The sequence below is a fragment of the Ptychodera flava genome, chromosome 8 (assembly GCF_041260155.1).
Source record: "Ptychodera flava strain L36383 chromosome 8, AS_Pfla_20210202, whole genome shotgun sequence".
NCBI lineage: Eukaryota > Metazoa > Hemichordata > Enteropneusta > Ptychoderidae > Ptychodera > Ptychodera flava.
Window position 1 is genome coordinate 31,085,286 of NC_091935.1, and position 19,375 is coordinate 31,104,660.

The window sequence follows — 19,375 nt, forward strand, 5'->3', positions numbered from 1 at the left end:
GAAATTTGATGAAATCTTCAATTTTTGTATATTTTGGTCAATTTTTGCCATTTTTTGTCAAATATTTCTTTCTCAAAAGTTACTCATCTGATAGCTTTGATATTTGGTATACAGGTTCTAAGGCTTAATCTTAATGTAATATATTGAAATTATAATGAAATCTTCAATTTTGTATTTTTGCAGCTAATTTTGCCATTTTTGGTCAGGCCATCCTGAAATGAGCTATCAAAGATATCCACCTTCTTCATCAATACATGTGTCACAAAAAGTTATTCTCTACATAACACAGCAGAGCTCTGTCGACTGTTGGGTCGCTTGTTTTTCAAAACTGCTGGTCAGACAGCTTAATAAATATTTGGTTTACAGGTCCCTAGGATGACCTTAGTGAGATAATTTCATACAGTCAGGAAATTTTGTATCCATGTCTATAGTAGCTTCAGGGACTTTGGCCCTATGTTTTTGTTTGTCTACTTGTTTAATTTGAAATTCTGGTGTTTTGTTAACCCTGTTGAAACTCACTCGTTGGCCTATTCAGCCATATGGCCCAACCACTCTTTTTTTGAAAAAGATATATTTATTTCAACAAAGTCACAAATAAAACAAATCTACATAACTGTGAATGTGTCAAAATTACAATGCAACTTTTCTGAAAAAAACCAAAAAATCATAAATGCATTCAGGATGCAAGTTCTTCTTCTTCAAGTATTACATGGCTTGAAAACTTTGTGATAAAATCCTCAGCTTTGTTCATCATCTTATAAGTGAAATATAATGTGTTCATCCTTGAGGAAAGATAATATTTTAATTGCATAACATAGGATTGGAAGAGAAACTTTAATCCCATCAAGAGTGACCAAATTTTGAATACTCCAAATTGTGTATTTTACAAAGGAAGTATTATATATACATGATCAGATGTTGCAGCTGCAGGTAAAGACATAGACAACAATGTTTTATGCAATGTTTAGTTTTGTTCTTGCATACCACACTTTCCGAAGTGTGTTGTTATGCAATAAAGTGATTAAAGTGATTAAAGTGATTATTATCATTTTCGATTCCTGCAATTGCTAATCTTTTGAAATTGATATTGTTATCAAAGTTGTGTTTTCTGACAAAGAAAGAAGTACACTTCTGCCAGATTTCTTTTACATATCTACACTCAAATAGGATGTGTTCCAGTGTTTCTTCTTGGCCACAACCCTCAAAGCAAGTTTTCGAAAGCGCCCTCTATTGCTATATTGATCAAAATGACCTCTGACCGCCGCCATACTGGTTGAGCAATCGTCAACATTGTAACACGTGCCGACGTCTGTGAGCTGCTGGACAGTATTTTCGAGGGGTTGACTGATGTTCTCGTAAGTCTAACTCCTGTCGCAGATTTCAAGAACCTTCGGATAATGCCGAAAGTGAAGAGTCAGAAGAAATCTCGCCAACATGAACAGATCAGACAAGGTGAGGTATTATTATGCTAGATTCGCGAATCATGTACATCTGCAACTTGCACATCTCTCCGTCAGTGTCATGACGGTATTTCTAACGATGGTAGGGTAGCAATACATCGTTGGACATGACTATTACTAGGATAGGGGTATAACCTTTGGGCAACCAAAATGGAGACGATTGCACTCCTACCCTCAGCAGTGTGGTAATGTCAGTGTACCATCTCTCTCTCTCTCTCTCTCTCTCTCTCTCTCTCTCTCTCTCTCTCTCTCTCTCTCTCTCTCTCTCTCTCACACACCATGGATGTAAAAAATAGATTTTTTTAGATAAATTTTTTACATCCATGCACACACACACACACACACACACGATTACACATCTAGGTTACATTCCGAAAATGTCTTTATAAGTTTTGAAAGATTCCTTACTGTAAAATAGCTCTGAATGGCAGGCCTGTGTGTTACCGGCATTATACGGCCTCCAACTGTGGTGGGAGGCGGTATAACCACCACTGTGGTGGGAGGCCATATAATGCCGGTAACACATAGCCCTGCCACGCAGAGCTAACTGTAAGCGTATTATCAGGTGTAGAATAGCTAGCTATGGAAAGGTTGTTTCAGCAAATTGACATAATACAGCATTGTGGTCAAGGCGTAATATAGACTCTCCACAGTCGCTGTGCCTTGTGTGTTTTGTGCGCCAAAGTTGGGCCTGCATTCGAAGGCTACGCTGTGCAGCTGTGAGCACGCGCTGCCAGACACAGCGACTGTCGGTTCTTGCAAGTATATGAATATTCATAAGGGTAGTGTCGTCAAAAGAAACACCTATCTAACTGGGCGGAGAACATTTTTACTAGTAGCTGGTAGACTTATATACGCAGTATGTTTTATTTTTCATTTTTCATTTTATTTGGCTATGGTACGTGTCGTTTTTGTTTTGATTAACGGATGTGTGGAGTTCTATAAAGTACCCGGATCAGGCAGAAATCCGACCGGTCGCTTGCAAGAACGTCCAGACCCTGGGATTCGCGTCGCGTCTCTGAAGAGCGCGCGCGTGTTCCAACTGACTGACACTGGGAAGAACGCGAATCGCAGGGTCTCTGCCAGACTAGGCGTAATACTGTGTGTGTGATCTGGTAATTCTTTTGGCCAATTTTTTAATGAAAATAAAGTTCAAGGTGTACTGCAAAAATTATATAGAGAGATCTATGTTGATCATGATTTCTTGATCTAATAGGTAGTAAATCTTGGAAAAGAACAGGTGCATTGCTAAGATAATTTTGGATGTAATTACCCAACGGGACACGGACTGATTCACTTGTACTTGGCTTCAAGATTTCTATGAAAACTCAGGCTAAAAACTAGTAAAAGCAGCCATATGGGCACATAAAATCCTCAAACAGATGTTTATCACCAATTTTAGTCTTTTTTACCAGACAGAAGAATTATTATCAGTTATACCACAAGTAGAAGCTGAAATCATCATTGGAACTAACAAATACAGTAAAATTGATTGTATTGTGAGCATCTCAAATGGTTGTTTTCTCAAGTAATTAGTTTTTAACCATGGTTTTTGAAAATTTTATCTTTCAAAGGCGTGCAATTCAAGAGAGATCTTGGTCAGCATATTCTGAAAAATCCTCTGGTGGTCGATGGCATCATTGACAAGGTATGTAGTGCAATACAGTGACCTTGACACAGCATGGAAAAGAACATCCAATTCCAGCAAGCTGTTTAATCCTTTGTTATGAACGTTGGTTTTCTCTACTGTGAGATAAAAAGATCAAAGTGCTTTTCAAGATCTAGTTCAAAGAGAAAAACAGTTTCTGGTGAGATGAATTTTCATGGCCATGTAGTCTTTTCACAGATCAGATTTAACCCTTTCACCCCCATTCCCCTGTATAGAGGTCCAGATTTACCATAGAAAACAATGGGTTTGGGCTAAACCATGGTGGTGAAAGGGTTATTAAGTTTCAAACTCATGGTGTAGCTTGGTGCAAGCGTGGAGGTACAAGAGAGACAGGAGATATCTAGTTTGGCTAGTACCAGAATCAGAATAAGAATGATATTCAGATACCCCATGTACCTGATTCTGATTCATATGCTGTCTCAGTTGATCTCCACACCACGTCAGATTTTTATCTGGTATGTGTACTGCTGTGTCAGTAAATCCAAAAGAAAGGACAGTCACAGCGTTGAAATACTGTACCTTCAAGCAGAACCGTTTCCAGCTATTAATGCAAGCACATGCTCCCAATAAATAAACTGTGTACTGTTTTCACATAGGGCTCTTGGCTAGTACAAATTAAACTCATTCTACAGTTACTTGATCAGAACCCATTGGACTGCAAGGTCCATCACTTGAGGGTGCTTCTTACACTTGTACGAGGGAGGGGGTTAGCTGCTTTCTGAAGAGACATATTTTCAAGTCAGTTTTCAAATCTTTTATATGTCACAACATTAGGGCACAACAGAAATGTCCCTGTTGTTCCCAAATCATTGATCTGTGTTCTTTAACTTCAGTAAAAATATTGACTCTAATAGTTCTTGATCATTTCATGTCTGTAGGCTGCACTCAGGAACACAGATGTGGCCCTTGAAGTAGGTCCAGGTACGGGAAACATGACAGTCAAGTTACTTGACAGAGTTAAAAAGGTCAGTGTCAGGTTGAAAGAAGTTTATGATTTAACTGACCCAGTTTCTTTGTATTGGTTAACGACAACTAAAGTTATCACCTTGTCCGTAATTTGAGAGTTTAACACTTTCACCAACATCTTCCTGTATACAGGTCAAACTTTTCAAAAGAAAACAGCAGGATTGTAATAAAATTTGGTGATGAAAAGGGTACAGGTTTTAAATCAATGTTTGCACTTTTTGAGGAAGAACTGTGACGCAGGATACATCTTTGATTCAGTAGAATTGACATAAATTTGTCGTGTTCAAATGTGATGGTTTGTACATAGACAGTGAGGGCAACGTTTACAATAGAAATCATTCACTCTTTTTGTTGACTGTGCAGGTCATAGCATGTGAATTGGATCCAAGACTGGCTGCAGAGTTACAGAAGAGAGTTCAGGGCACGTATGTACATCTAAGCTGCTATTCCCATTTTCACATGTCGTTTTTGAAAGTTCAATCACAATAATCAGAACATCATGTTAAAGTGATTAATGGCCCATCGATGTACAAAGTAGTGAAAGAAATAAATTCATAGCTTGGAAATATTTGGAGCATTTATAATTTTCCCTGTCAAATAAAATACTGATTTACATATGAACAAGTAGATAAAAATTTCAAAATCACCCTCAGAGACGGCAAATACTACTGTCAGTGAATCTTTGAGTTTGAATTTAGATCAAACAGTGCAAATACAAATCCTTAACTTCTCCTTAACAAAACAAAAGAGATAGATTTTGTCTTTATTTCCACAATGTTTACCCTTTCTGGTTCTTTCCATAGTCCATCACAGACCAAGCTTCAACTGATGATTGGAGATGTCTTGAAGACAGATCTTCCATTCTTTGATGTCTGTGTGGCAAATTTACCTTACCAGATTTCTTCCCCGTTTGTCTTCAAACTTCTTTTACACAGACCTTTTTTCAGGTAAGATTTCATCATGAGATCGTTGCAAAAATATTGAACCGCTTCACCCAGAGAAGATTTGTAGTGAATGAAAAATCTGTCTCTTGAGGGCGCTCCTGGAGAGGGGAGTGTAAGAAGCGCCCTCAAGCAGCAACTCTGCTAGTCTAGATTTTTACATCGCTCTGAAATTGGTTGTAGAAAATAAACCTCGTCCTCAGCTGCTGTATTGCCCTTTGCAATAATAAGTGAATCAATGAGATGTCAAATAAAAAGTAGCAAGAGTAACAAAGTTGCGACAATTTCTTCAATATCTTTTGTGTCATGTTTCAAACTACCTCCATCGACTGTTTTTCATTTCTTTATGTGCATGTAAAGCATGTGGTGCTTGTCAATGTAAATTTTTCTTTACATTCATACCACGCATGGTTTCATTTGAAAATGTTATTTATGTTGAAATGTGAATTTATTCATCAATAAGGCCAAAGGAAGTAAAATTCACTGTTTTGTATTTAAAAGGGCCAGTAATGCTAACTTTTGATTTTTTGATTATAGTTATTTTGTACATCAATTGCAACTTCTTATCTTTCTCTCCAAAGAATGCTCAATCACCCTCTATTTAGCTTGTTAAATTTATGTGTGAAATGCATTGTTATTGTTTACATTTGCATTCTAGTCCGGACCAGACCAGAAATCACATTTTAACAATAACAATGCAGTTTACACACATACAGGCTGAGTTAACAAGCTGAACACTTTATATCAACATACTTTGGGGAGTAGAACAAGGAATTGTGATTCAAATTCAAAACAAAAATGATGAAAAAATTATCAAAAGTTAGCATTACTGGCCCTTTAAGGTTGTCAAGAAAATCAACACAAACTTCTTAACTGTGGGAGTTTCCTTATTCGCAACTGCCTGTTCATAAAAGACAAAAGACAAAAAAAATCATTTAGCTTATAAATATTGTTTTAGGCCAATTAATATTAGTGATGAGAGAAAGACAGTGGAAACTGCTCATTATGAAAGAAATCCGAGGCTAGTAATAGAAGAAAAGAACGTTGATTGAAGGCTACAAAGGACAGTATGTGTTGATCTAGTTGTCATGGCAGTGTATATATTCTTGCAGCGATATGCCTTTATGATGATGGTTATAGTGTATAAGAAAACAATCAAATGAAAGAAAGTTGAGATGGTGTCAAATTTTCTACTTGAGTTTGGGATCGTCAGCTTGCCATCTTTTCAAAAGTTTGAGTGCATTCAAAAACAGAATGAACTGACATGTACTTTGCCCAAATAACAATGTTTATGAATATGAAGTACGGTAATTTTTCGTGTGATTTTTTTTCAGCAGGTTGACAAGTCACATACCAGAACTCGATATTTCAAATTTCTTGATTAAGTAGGCCAAGAAATGTAGTTGTTACTTCAAGCAAAATTATAAAAAACATTGTCAGGGGCTCCAGTTACTTTGGGCTTGAAACCCTTCGTTTGTCAATTTTTTTGACCATACAGATTCCTTGTGAACATACAATGTACCTCAACATACAACATGTATAAAATTAAAGTTTGGAGTCATACGGTCTCAATTTTACTTTTACATATAAATTTACAGTTCTTGACTGAATCAGAACAATTAATTTTTCATTGTTTTGATGGGTTTTTTCCTGAGTTTTGTAACAAATATTTTTCTGTGGCAGTGCACTTTGAAAAATTCAGGATAACTGTAGTTGGCAGAGCTGTACTGTTACAGTGCATCAATTCAAAGCATGATTTTAAGGTTAAACATGTTTATCACAGTTCTTGTAATGAAATATCTGTTCACAACAGTGAACATAGTGACTCAGCTTTCGTTTTAATGATAGAAACATACAACTCATCCATGACTTTAACCCTTTTAGTGCCAAAGTCAATTTTCGTTGCCTTTTAAATAAATATATCCCACTCAATTTTTTAAAGATTTTTGCCAAAATTCTGATAAGAAACTGTAGCAGATAAAATGTGATGACCATTTGGTTCAAAATTATAAAAAAAATTACAGAAAAATTCATAAAAATTGGTAAAATGTTACACTAAAATTTTGGTGCGAAAAATTACAGCCCTCAAAGGGTTAAATATATATTATCAAATGTGTCTGTTTTGAAGTTGCAGCTGAAAATCTGAAAATGCTGACAATTTATAAATATCATCATTTTTTTGGTTACAGATGTGCAGTACTGATGTTTCAGAGAGAGTTTGCACAGAGGTTAGTTGCAAAGCCTGGAGACAAGCTGTACTGCAGGTTGTCGATAAACACACAGCTACTGGCCAGGGTTGATCACATCATGAAGGTTTGTACAATCGTGTACTTTCAGCTCACAATATCTGTCGCTTCACGGCCATCATTATACTCTATCTTTCAAGTTGACAAAGCAAACTCTGAACCAATGTAATTCATGTACTACTGGTAAAATGAGAAAATTTTTCCAAGGTTTCTGTGTCTCGTTGATTGACAGGTTGGTAAGAATAATTTCCGCCCTCCACCAAAAGTTGAATCAAGTGTCGTACGGTTAGAGCCAAGAAACCCACCACCACCTATCAATTTTCAGGTATGCAACCATATTTTCTTTTTTTTCCAGAATTCTTCCACTTTTGTAACATGTACATATGTAACTGTAGGTCTAAACAGTACAGTCTAACACCATACAAGTATATAGTCACACTTCTACACCCATTTTCATGTGTAAAGGTCTTGCTTCCCTACTGAAAACAATGGGACCAGGCCAAACTGTGCTGGTATAAAGGTGAAATGAAGTACTTTCTGCAGATCAAGGTCGGCAAAGGACATGCATGACCTTTTCTCCAGGATCAGTCCCCTGCATGTGTCTGGGTCCTAACCCAATCATGTTCATGTGTTCAGAAGGATGGGAGGAGCACCAGACTTGACACATGCTTTGTAATTTACATATATTTAACCTGTTCACCCCCAATTTTCTGTAGACAGGTCCACATTGGTTGTTGATAACAATGGATTTGGGTGAAACCACGGTGGTAAATGGGTTGAACCATACTTCCCTTTTGCGTGATGGACTACAGTTTACAACACTACAATGTTACAATGTTACATAGACTGTAGAAGCTTCTACTGTCTATGAATGTCACCCCCTACAGAGAAGTGTTTATACTGCTTGATATGAAGTCAGTAAATTTGCCAAGCCGGTCCCTTCATCCTCCTATTTCTTGTTTAATTATTTATGTCCTACGTGCTCTTTGCAGAGGAAATGTGCATGTTGTACTTTTCTGAAACCAGAAATGCAATCTTGTCAAGTTTTTGAGTCTGCTGCAATTTCATTCATAAAGTGAGGTAAACAGTGTACAGGTCTATCTTGGTGTGGTACATTATTTGTCTCGGACCTAGTTCACTGGCAGATTTGGTATGATGGTACAATACTTCTCACAACTGAGAGTAGTGTCAGACCAAAACTTGGGAGAGTATCTCAACAAATTGTACAGAGATAAATGAAGAGAACACGTACGGTATGCTGCAAGAATTGTGGAAGTTGTGTAACAAAGGAAATAGTTCATTGTCAATGGTATACTGATCAGCATGTGGTCTGTTTTTGTCTCAGTGATTTCCTTCCTTGATCCACTCACAGTCCCTCCACCATGGGCACTTTGCCACCAAATCGAAACCTTTTGTTTTGTGATGATTTATGAGCACAAACAGCTCAGCTTTTTAAAGACCAGTTGGCGGCTTGTTTCCATAGATACTCCATAGATGATCATGCTGGTTGTACATGGAATTTCTCCCCATTAAATAAACCTGCTCTGCATACTGAAAGTTTGCCTTGTTGACTGTGTTTAATGCACGTAGCACAGGGAAATACTAACAGTAGTGCTCTGGTGATCCCCCTTTGACATGACCTTTGACCCACAAACTCTTTTTACTCCCTTGGAATGCTTGAAACCAAGTACCGGTACATTAACATGCAATATATAAACAGGATCCTTTGCCGAGCACAACAAAATCATAAATTCAAGCTACCAAATGTCCCCTTTCATCCAGTACTTTGATTTTGCCAGCTATTCACAGCTGTACTTTTAGCGCATGGTATTACACACAACATGCGACATTTCAAGCAGTGAGAGAAAAGTTTATCCTGTACAGTTTTGTATTTTACCCATCAGTTGCTTCATAATTTTGCAAGCTGGGGAACAATATCAATTTTTTCCTTGCGTTTTTACTTGACTGTGGCAGAAATTATTACAGTCATATTAAGGTAGAACGCGCCTCGGGGACAGATATTCTGGCTTTCAAACTTTATCAATTCTATTTTGCCCCTACCACGCATTTGTGGGGGCTCATTTTAAAGCTCTTGGGTGAGAAAACCTTTCACCGTCTTAGTTTTTGAAAATCGTAAAATTTTAAAATGTTGTTTTTCTCCATAGAGTTAACACAGGGACGGCAGCCATTTTGAATTTCAAATATCTATAAATCTTGGGTAATTTGCTTTCGTAGTACCAGAATTTCCATGGTGACAACCGATTTTATTCTTGATTTTGAAAAGAGAATGGTTGAAAGATTCATTAAGGAAGTTTGAGTAAAAGTTTAAGTCTTTCACTTTGAAGGCGCATATTACCTTAAATGCTGTTTTTATTGCCCCAGGAAAAGACAAACTGGTGACATTCCTATCACAACCAAACATGTCACAAACAAAACGAGTGACTGCCAAGCCAATAATTCTCCAGAGAGCAGTTTCTAACTTGGATATTTTTTATTTTGTGGTACCAACATCTGGATGAGTTCGACAAATGTCACCGCCATCATTCTAATCATTTGTCCACTTATTTTCCAACATATTGTTAGTGACTAGGTAGCAGGACCTTAAAGGCATGTAGACTCATTAAATGGCAAAAGTGAAATGTTGAGTAGAAAGTGATCTTTATAGCTTTCTTCATTGGAACATACGTCCAATACAGCACAAAAAAAGCATTCAAATAATGAAAATGTCAATAGTTAAAACATGTGTATGACAAAATAAAACATACTACCATGTTGCCGGGGGGTGGGGGAGAAGGGGATGGGAGTTTAGTTCTTTTTCAATTATTGCGTGCACATTATCACCAATTATATATGCCACCATTATGCCAGGGAGAATCATGTTCAATTTGCAGTAAAGTTGCATTTTTGGTTAGAGACATCAATTGGACGAGACACTCAAAATTACTGTGCCAAATTGTTACATCTGCCCTCAAAGCTTAGAGTTAAAATTTTCATGATTTCTTTCACTAAAGCTCCATAAGCTACAACTTCTTATAGATTTCCACTTTTATGATCCTCTTTGTAAAATACAGTTTCTGGTTCAACTATGCAAAATATCCTTAACCCTTAAAGCGCCAGTCAATTTTTGTCACCTTCATAAATTGTAACCCAGACAATTTTTTTCAGATTTTTTCCAGAGTCTTGATGAAAAACTGTAGCCAATAAAAAGTGATATCCATTTAGTGCAAAACTGTCAAAAAAATTACAAAGAACTTCATAAAAATTGGTTAAATTTTGAACTAAAATTGTGGCGGGCAAAATTACAGCACTCAATGGGTTACAGGCCTGGTGTTCAACATGTCAACACATTATGTATGTGCGTATTTCTGATGTTATTGTTGACAATCAAATTTCTGTCTGAACTAGATTTGTTTGTCAAAGGTAACACTTATATTCACACATAGCATTGTGTTGACAAGGATGATGTATAATTTGATGTACTTGTGGGAGAAAACTAAAAAATAGTGACAACATCACTGTTCGCTCCCATATAGTTATCAAAACAAGTTAACAATTGTATGAAACATGGACATACATGTACAGACAGACTGACATACACAGACTGGCACAGAGTGATGACATTGACCCCAAGTGTGCCTTGGCCCATGAAGAGTGATAAAGATATAACAAAACAGCTGAATGTAATGATGAAATAGTTAAGTATAGGCCTATACAGGCACTGAGAGTGAATATGTTACAGTAATTTGATTAGTTTCTTTTCCTTTTCTACTTCTGTGATACTCTTTCAGACAATCAATCTGCAAGGCAGTTTATGTATTGACAAATATGTTATCTTTTACAAGCACACAGTAAACTGTTCTTGATTTTTCATTTACAATATTTGACATGGACTGAAATACATAACATGCAACCAATGTTTACACTTTGCCCATACACCAGATACATGGAGAAATTTCAACATAAAATCATTACTCAGAAAACCTTTACAGGGAAAAGTAAACATTGTTTTCTTCCAGAAAAGCTGGTGCATCCACATCTGGAGCAACTTACAAACTTAACCAAGTACACAAGGATGATGACACAAGAGATAAAGTTAAACTGTGGTGAACTTGACTATTCCTTTCAAATCCTTATCTAACTTGACATGTTAAAAAAATACACTGCATGGTTAATTACGCACAAAAATACATGGGGTGGACCATTTGATGAGGGATGGTGTCTGGAAGATCAGTGAGGTACATCATCTTTTTTATCCGATCCATTGTACATTCTTTTTTCCCCACTCTCCCACCTTTCCTTTTTATCAAACCTTCTCTGGCTGAATTTTTTATTGGCATTTGTTTGGAATTTTTTCAAAATCTGCCAGGATTTTTTTACCGCATTTCAACACCAAATAAAGTTATCCATATCAAATGCTTACTAAATCAACACATTATATACTCTTACTTAGTTCCAGTAGGTATAAAATTACCAAAACAAATCTTAAACATAGGGCCAAAGTCCCTGAAGCTACTACAGACATGGATACAAAATTAAATATTTCCTGACTGTATGAAATTATCTCACTAAGGTCACCCTAGGGACCTGTAAACCAAATATTAAAGTTGTCTGACCAGCGGTTTTGAAAAAACAAGCGACCCAACAGTTGACAGAGCTCTGCTGTGTTATGTAGAGAATAACCTTTTGTGACACATGTATTGATGAAGAAGGTGGATATCTTTGATGAGTTCTGCTGAATAAGTTGAGACGGTACATACTCAGAGAAAGCACACTGAAGAGACAAATGTTTGAAACTTAAGAAGTTCAAGGTCATCAAAAGCATTGTAAGGAATCATGTAACACTTTCATTGCACTGTTTACACAGATTGCATAATTGCTATAAATAGCACATGAGGAATCTTACAGCCCAGCTTTACCATAAAAACCCTATCACTTTGACCACTCTTTTAATTGACCACTCTATTTTTTTCCTCAAAAAGTAATTTTATTTTATCCTTACCAAGTCAACAGTAATTGGAAATTAGAACTTTCTCTATCTCTATCTCTATTGACTATTTTGAGCAATTTCTTTTAGATAAAATACAGGGCACAATACATGACAGTTCAGAATATGTCAAGGTTGGGATTCAGGAAAGTTGCCTTTACATGTTTTAATCCTCCAAGATGGTAAGCATTTCACTATGAACTGTCAAAAAAAGAATGAACTTTCTGATAATTCTACACACTAAAACTATTTTGGCTTTGATGATTTCCTAATTAATTCAATTATTTCAAATCATATTAATTATTTTTTTCTGGGTGAATTGATAGGGTTTATACAGTACAAGAATTACATACAATGTAAGTCAAATTTTGACCAAAAATGACAAAAAAATTCCTTAAAAATACACATTTGCATATTTCATCACAATTTGAACAAATCTAAGTTGGGTTACCCCTAGGGACCTGTATACCAAATAACAAAGTTGTCTGACCAGCGGTTATGAAGAAGAAGATTTTTTACCAAAAACACCTTTTTTGGCATTAATTTGCCTATTTTCAACAATATCAAAAAATTAAAAAAAAACAGTTTCTCAAAATCATATTTTTCATCTACACAACAAATATCAAATCAGTATTTACTTCGGTTCTCAAGATATTTGAGTGGACGGACGCCTCACAAACGGACATACATACATACATACATACATACATACATACATACATACATACATACATACATACATACATACAGACTGACGACGGACGCCGGACGGATACCCATCCCAATAGCTTCTATAGACTATAGTCTATAGTAGCTAAAAATACAAAATGAAAGATATCCCAGTAAAACTGACAGTTTCGCAAAGTTGCCCCAAAAATTCAAAATTCCGGATTTCAACTTAATTTCAATATATCTTATTAACAAAAACTCTAAGAACCAATTTACTAAATATCAAAGCAATCAGACTTATAAATTTTGAGAAATAAATTTTTTGACCAAAAATGAGAAAAATTGCCCCCCAAAATACAAAATTGCAGATTTCATCCTAATTTTAAATATATCTCATTAACATAAACCCTAGGAACCTGTACACTAGATATCAAAGCTACCAGATCACAAGTTTTAGGAGAAAAATTTTTGACCAAAAAAGGCAAAAATTGCCCCAAAATAAAAAAAAAATTGCCAGTTTCAACATACCTTCAATACAGTATATTGGGATTAATCTCATCAAAGCTATCAAATCAGTAGTTTTTGGATAAAAAATTTTTTATCAAAAATTGGGAAAATTGCCCCAAAATTACAAATATGACAATATCAATACAATTTGCACAAGCATGACTGAGGTCATTCTGAGGAACATGAATATGAAGTTTCATAGCAATCAGACAAGCGATTTCAGAGAACAAGATTTTTTGACTAAAAACTGAAAAAATACCCTAAAAATACAAACATGCAAATTTCATCCCAATTTTTGCACACATACTTAGAATACCTAAAGAAATCTGTGTACCAAGTTTCAACCAAATCTGACCACTGCTTACTGAGTTTTAGCCATTTGCAGGATTTTTCCTTTTTTCCCCCTCATTTGCATATTTTTGGCACTGACATGTTCATTTGAACAAATTCACATCTCCACCCCTAGGTGCACCTGTACACCAAATACTAAGACAGTAGGTGCTACGGTTTAGGAGTTTTTGATGTGGACGGACATACATACATACATACATACATACATACATACATACAGACGACATTTTTCCACCTTATACGAATACCTCCCATTTGCATATATACATATGCATATTATATGGGAGCTAAAAATCATGTTTCTTTTGTTGCCATCCATTTTAATCATTGAAATGTACCCTTGTTTGAATAAAGTTACTGTTGTGTCGATGACCAGAAATGTTGTTAACAAAACGCTGTATCGTAAGTAAGAAATTTGCAGTTCTCAAAATATTGCATTATATTTTGTTGCGTTGGATTCACACCCATGGTACCACCAAGTGACCACTGAAGGAAGTATGTCGCTTATTGTTACTGTGCAGTGCGACACCCGAGTACTCAGAGAATTTGTCCAGCCTCACCCACACCTTGTTCCCGACCTGCAAGTTCAAGTTCACGCTTTGTGTGATCAGGCCTTCCCAGTCGCGGTTGTCGGCGTAGAGTCGGGACTGCGGCTGGTCGTTTAGCATGATCTGAGCAGCCACGAACTTCCAACGGTCCTTCAACGCGGTCACGGTGAAGGAGTAGACGCCAGGGATCCTGCAGGTGAACATTCCACGGGCTAGATTCATGTCGCCCCCGACATTGACATAGGCATAATCGTAGGTGACCACGACATAATCCCGCTGACCTAGGATAGGAGTTGATCTGGCAACGGAGAAAACGGATTGGTACTTGACATTATCCGGAAGACCAGGCTCTCCCTTCTCCCCTTTCCAGCCCGGAAGGCCAGCATTTCCACTATCCCCCTTTTCACCATCTGGACCCTGTAGTCCGGGTACCCCAGGCAGTCCCCTGTCACCTCTTTGACCTGGCTTACCAGCCGCTCCTTTCTGCCCTGGTTCCCCTTTGACCCCGTCACGTCCATCCTTTCCGTTGATGCCGTTGACTCCAGGGTCACCTTCAAATAAAATACGGATTAAGAAGTATTTCAGTGCCATATGGAGTGTTGTAAATCCCTTACAATCTGAATGGAAGAATGTGAAATGGTAGTCTGCTCTCTGTACATCTGTTTTGAAATGAACTCAAAATTACCTTTTTTTGTGTACATAATCCATATAAAACATTAAGATACCAGATACCAGACTTTTGAGCTATTATTGTACTTTATTTTCAATAACACTCAACAAATTTTCACCACCAAGGTCTACACTGAGAATTCTGGAATAAGTATTTATGTTTATTCGAAGGACAAGGGCTGTAGTTGTGCTGAATTCATCGCAAAAAGCGATAAAGGATGTGCTTGTGTATACTTTGTGTATACTTTGTGTATACTTTGTGTTTAAGTGTGGAAAACATTCCCAGACATTTTCATGCTGAGGTTAAAAATGGCACATATCATGGCATTTTAAAGAAAAGATTAAAGTGAAAAAGTGTCTTAAAAAATTCCAGTTGATTTTTACCATGGCATTTTTGAACTTAATCACTTGAAAATTGTGTGTTTCTTTGTGTATTTTGTTCATGGCAATATTAGCAAAAAAAATTAGATTTTTAGAAGCCCACCAGTTTTCTCTTGGAAACACTTCCAGTAACCAGAGTAAATAAAGTTTATTAACGAGTTGAAAATGCTGAATATTTGCTACAATAAGACGGCGTTGTATGTAACCAACACAGATTTTTTCAAAGGAATATTTCTCATCAAAGATGACAAGCAAACCCTGTCATGCTCTTTTCAAAAGGCAGGGAATCTAAAGTTTAGTGTGGTAGCAATAGTCTACTCAAAGGATGAAGGGTATACATTTTTAGGTGGAAACCTCAAATTTGGTATTACTAATAAAATTTGAATCAAAATCTTGATACTATTTTCTGAAATGTAATATTTCACTTGAAACAAGAGTATATATAGAAAAATCTACCATATATGTTGCATTATCTATCCTCATTCTCAAATGGCAGGGGTTGAAAGACTGACACTCAAAAAAAGAAAGCAAAATTAAAATTCCTCATTCAAAATGTAAGAACTTTATTGCCAAATAAAGTAGTTGTTCTGCTAAATAGTATTTAAAGAAAATAATGTGGAAATTTCAGAAAATTTGACCCAGCGAGAGTGGAGTTCATTTCTTTGGAAATCCTGAAATTGGGTGAAAAGAGAAGCCAGGAAATCGAGTGATTTACATAAATATGCATACATTTACTCTTGTTTCTCATCCAAATTACAAGTGCTTGATGAGCTAAAAGGTGAACCCAATCAATATTGTAATCTTAAGCTATCAAATTACTCAAATTGAATGAATCTTTGCAAAAAAGTGATTTTATGCAAAATATGCCGTGTTACATTCAACGCTGCCTTAAATCAATGAAAATAACATAGCCAAAAGTGTCATACTTCAAAGTCACACATAGGAATTGTAAAATGCAGAAAATAACCAGATGAAAGTAAAGACAATTTTTTTTTTAAAAAAAGGAGCTAACAATAAAGACAAATTGATATCTAAACAAGAACAATGCATTCAAGCTTCATCTGCTCAGTCCTATCAAGGAAACTTTAGAAGACTAAATGTCAAGTATTTCTCAGAATAGAGACATGAAAAACCTAGGACTTGCCACGTATGGCTTCTCAAAGGTCTCAGAAGGTGTCAACTGTTGTAATGTATTCAAGATGCTTGGCCTTGATCAGTGACACAAAAAAGAGTTTTTCGCAACAAGTGATTGAAAAAAAGAGGGGAAATGACATGCCAGTTGTTTTCATAAAACTCGCAGCCCACTTATATACAATCTGCAGTGTTTTTCTTGAAAGATCAACTCTGGAGTTTGATCTGCTTACTTTAAAGGGCAGAAGAAACAAACAGAATTTGCAGAAAGTTCCTTGCTGGTGACAGACAGGAAGTGAGCGTTGTTTCCATGAAAAATGAAAAAGAAAAATAAAGACTGAACCAAAAGGCATCTTAAAACAAAAATGTTCTGAAGTGATCCTAGGATATCTGTACAAATTTCTATGTAAACAGCAAGTTACAAAATTATTCACTGAACCTTTTGTATAAATATAGGAATACCGTGAATTCCGAAGTCTATTTTGTGTTTAGAATCTTTGTAAATGTTGGAGAGGTTTTTGACAGAGGGTAATCCTGAGCTACTCCTTCCATAATATGCAAAGAAGGACCAGTATATTTAGGACAGCTTTTGCGCTAAAATGATATTTTAGCAGAGAAGTTTCTTGCAGTGTGAAACTACAGGTGACTTTGAGATGATGGGAGTGAGTAATTTTCAGAGGAAGTGTAGCTGTGTGTGGTCAGTCAGTTGCCTACCTTTTTCTCCACGTAAGACGCTGAAGATTCCAGGTTTTCCGGTTGGTTCGAAGTCACAGCAACGCTCGCATGGCTCCGCGCCACCGGATGTTTCAAAGAGATACTCGCACGATGCAAAATGGATCCAAGTAATGTGGAAAATTGAGATCAGGAGGGAGAGCTTCATTTTGCTGCTCCACACAAGACACTGCCTGGCTCTTTGTGTGACTCAAATTCTGACTACAGTGACCTCACACAGAGGATGCCCAGACGGTATAACCACAAAAATGCACTCCAACTCGAAATGTTTGTTTTTAATTACTTCAGTGTCCTACAGTGCCATTGTAAGAAATATCCCTTAACCCCCTCTGTCCTTCAAGTATTGCCATGAACTCTAGCATGCTTCCCCCTCCCCCCCCCTCCCTCGTCTTGGGGAAGCAATCGGGTCATTTCAGTGCTCTTTTCACAATGCTGTGACGCCATATAGTCATTAGCAACAAGTGAGTTTGAGTGTTATGCGTCTGTAACAACATGTACAGCGTATCGTGATTGGATCCTGCAAGTCTTCAAAAGTCATGATTGAAAGCTGCCCGGTGTAAAGGGCTGAGTAAACTTTGGATATAGAGACCCATGTGTTCGGCTCATGTTAAGTGTTTTAAATCAGATGTTTTGTGCTCCCTGAGGCATGACTGGAAATTTTTTTTTTTGACTATTTTGCCTGCAAACATGACTTTTTGAACTGAAAAGTCAGTGAACAGCTTCCCTGGTGTTTTGTTTAATGTTCAATTTGTAATTTGTGGTGTTGACTCAGTCCCCATAGAGCAGGACATGGCTACACTGTACAGCCATTGTTCTGCCCTGTTGTTCGTTTGCAATCAGTATCCTGTTGCAATTTTTCGGTTGAGTAAATCCTGACTTAAAAAACTTTTCAGTAAAAGATTAAACCCTATGCACGTATGGTTTCGCCTCTGAAAAGGGTTTGATCCATGCACACTGAGTTTGAAATTGGCCGTGTCCACAAACACACCAGGAATCCTCAGTGGATAAAATGCCCTTACAATAACAAACCAGAAACTCCGCGCCGTAGTGAAAGGTTGATAAATTTCATACAAAAGTAGAAAAAAAGACATGACTGCAACATTTGGTATGCAGCACAACGGGCAGAAAGAGTTGACAGAGTTGTCGCAGACGTAGCGCTCAGCATGCAGAAAACAAAACACTGTATTTCCATGGAATGTCATCCAAGTATGATTCTGGACTTTTTGTTCAGACGCTGATCTGAGTCGTCTGTTTCACTTTTTCTTTGCAATAAACGCGTATTGCACAAGGGACTTACTAAAGGGATAGTGGCTGTAATAACATTTATCATCAATGTCGAAATACAATATTATAAACACCATGCACTGTGTGCAGAGTGTTGTTTGTTGTTTACAATTGAATACTTGTGGGGACTTAAATTTATTCACCAACAATAATATTGAACAAGGTACACCATTGGCCCTCGAGGGTCTATGGCAGTGTTCACAATCTGAACAAGTCTGAGGCACTTCAACATGACATTGGGAGTAGAACAAGAAACTATATTTCACAAACAGGACAGCAATGCTGGAAATCCATCGAAAGTTACAAGGGGATGCCATAAAAATTTATTATTCCTGTATTTCTGCATATTGAGGCAAATTATAACATACTGGCACTCACATTAGTTGTCCAATAGCTACATGTGTGTTTAGATCTTAAAAATGTGTAGGAATGTAAACTCCCCCATAAACTCTTTAGATCTGTGCCATACAGTTGCCATCATGTCTGGCCTTTGTCTTTACAACACTACTAGTACGTGAGGGATAAATACCAATGAAGTTACAACACTTGTGCACTGTGAACCTTCATGTCAAGGCATTCATTGTATCTCTGAACTCCTTGATTGATGGCTGAGATATCCTCGACACCCATGATGATATTTACCTATCTTTAGGCTTGGTTTCCTTGACGACAAACACATGCTAGAATTTATGTACTACATGTGTAGGGGGCATGTCAACTTGGACAAATCCATTAAAAACATGACAGAAAGGGATTAAACAAAGAATGCATCAACCAAAGAGAATTTAAGTAGCTCCTAATCTGCTATTCATATTTCTCTCTCTCACACACGTATGC

At 36.8% G+C, this 19,375-nt stretch overlaps 2 protein-coding genes across 2 annotated transcripts in view; one reads left to right on the forward strand and one right to left on the reverse strand.

The window, feature by feature from the left end:
* The first annotated feature begins 1,256 nt into the window (after window positions 1-1,256).
* The window catches only part of LOC139139087 (dimethyladenosine transferase-like), a 33,519-nt gene continuing 15,400 nt past the window's right edge, over window positions 1,257-19,375 (forward strand). The window contains exons 1-7 of the mRNA XM_070707855.1: window positions 1,257-1,452; window positions 3,035-3,108; window positions 4,008-4,094; window positions 4,459-4,520; window positions 4,899-5,042; window positions 7,226-7,349; window positions 7,515-7,607. Coding sequence (XP_070563956.1) covers window positions 1,398-1,452; window positions 3,035-3,108; window positions 4,008-4,094; window positions 4,459-4,520; window positions 4,899-5,042; window positions 7,226-7,349; window positions 7,515-7,607 — 639 coding nt within the window. The 5' untranslated portion in view covers window positions 1,257-1,397. The remainder of the gene's footprint in view (window positions 1,453-3,034; window positions 3,109-4,007; window positions 4,095-4,458; window positions 4,521-4,898; window positions 5,043-7,225; window positions 7,350-7,514; window positions 7,608-19,375) is intronic.
* Window positions 14,082-17,492, reverse strand: LOC139139091 (complement C1q subcomponent subunit C-like). Its single transcript, XM_070707858.1, has 2 exons — window positions 17,237-17,492; window positions 14,082-14,892 (listed from the first exon to the last, which is right to left on the reverse strand). Exons 1-2 carry the CDS (start codon window positions 17,400-17,402, stop codon window positions 14,252-14,254), a joined length of 807 nt encoding a protein of 268 aa, XP_070563959.1. The 5' UTR covers window positions 17,403-17,492; the 3' UTR covers window positions 14,082-14,251.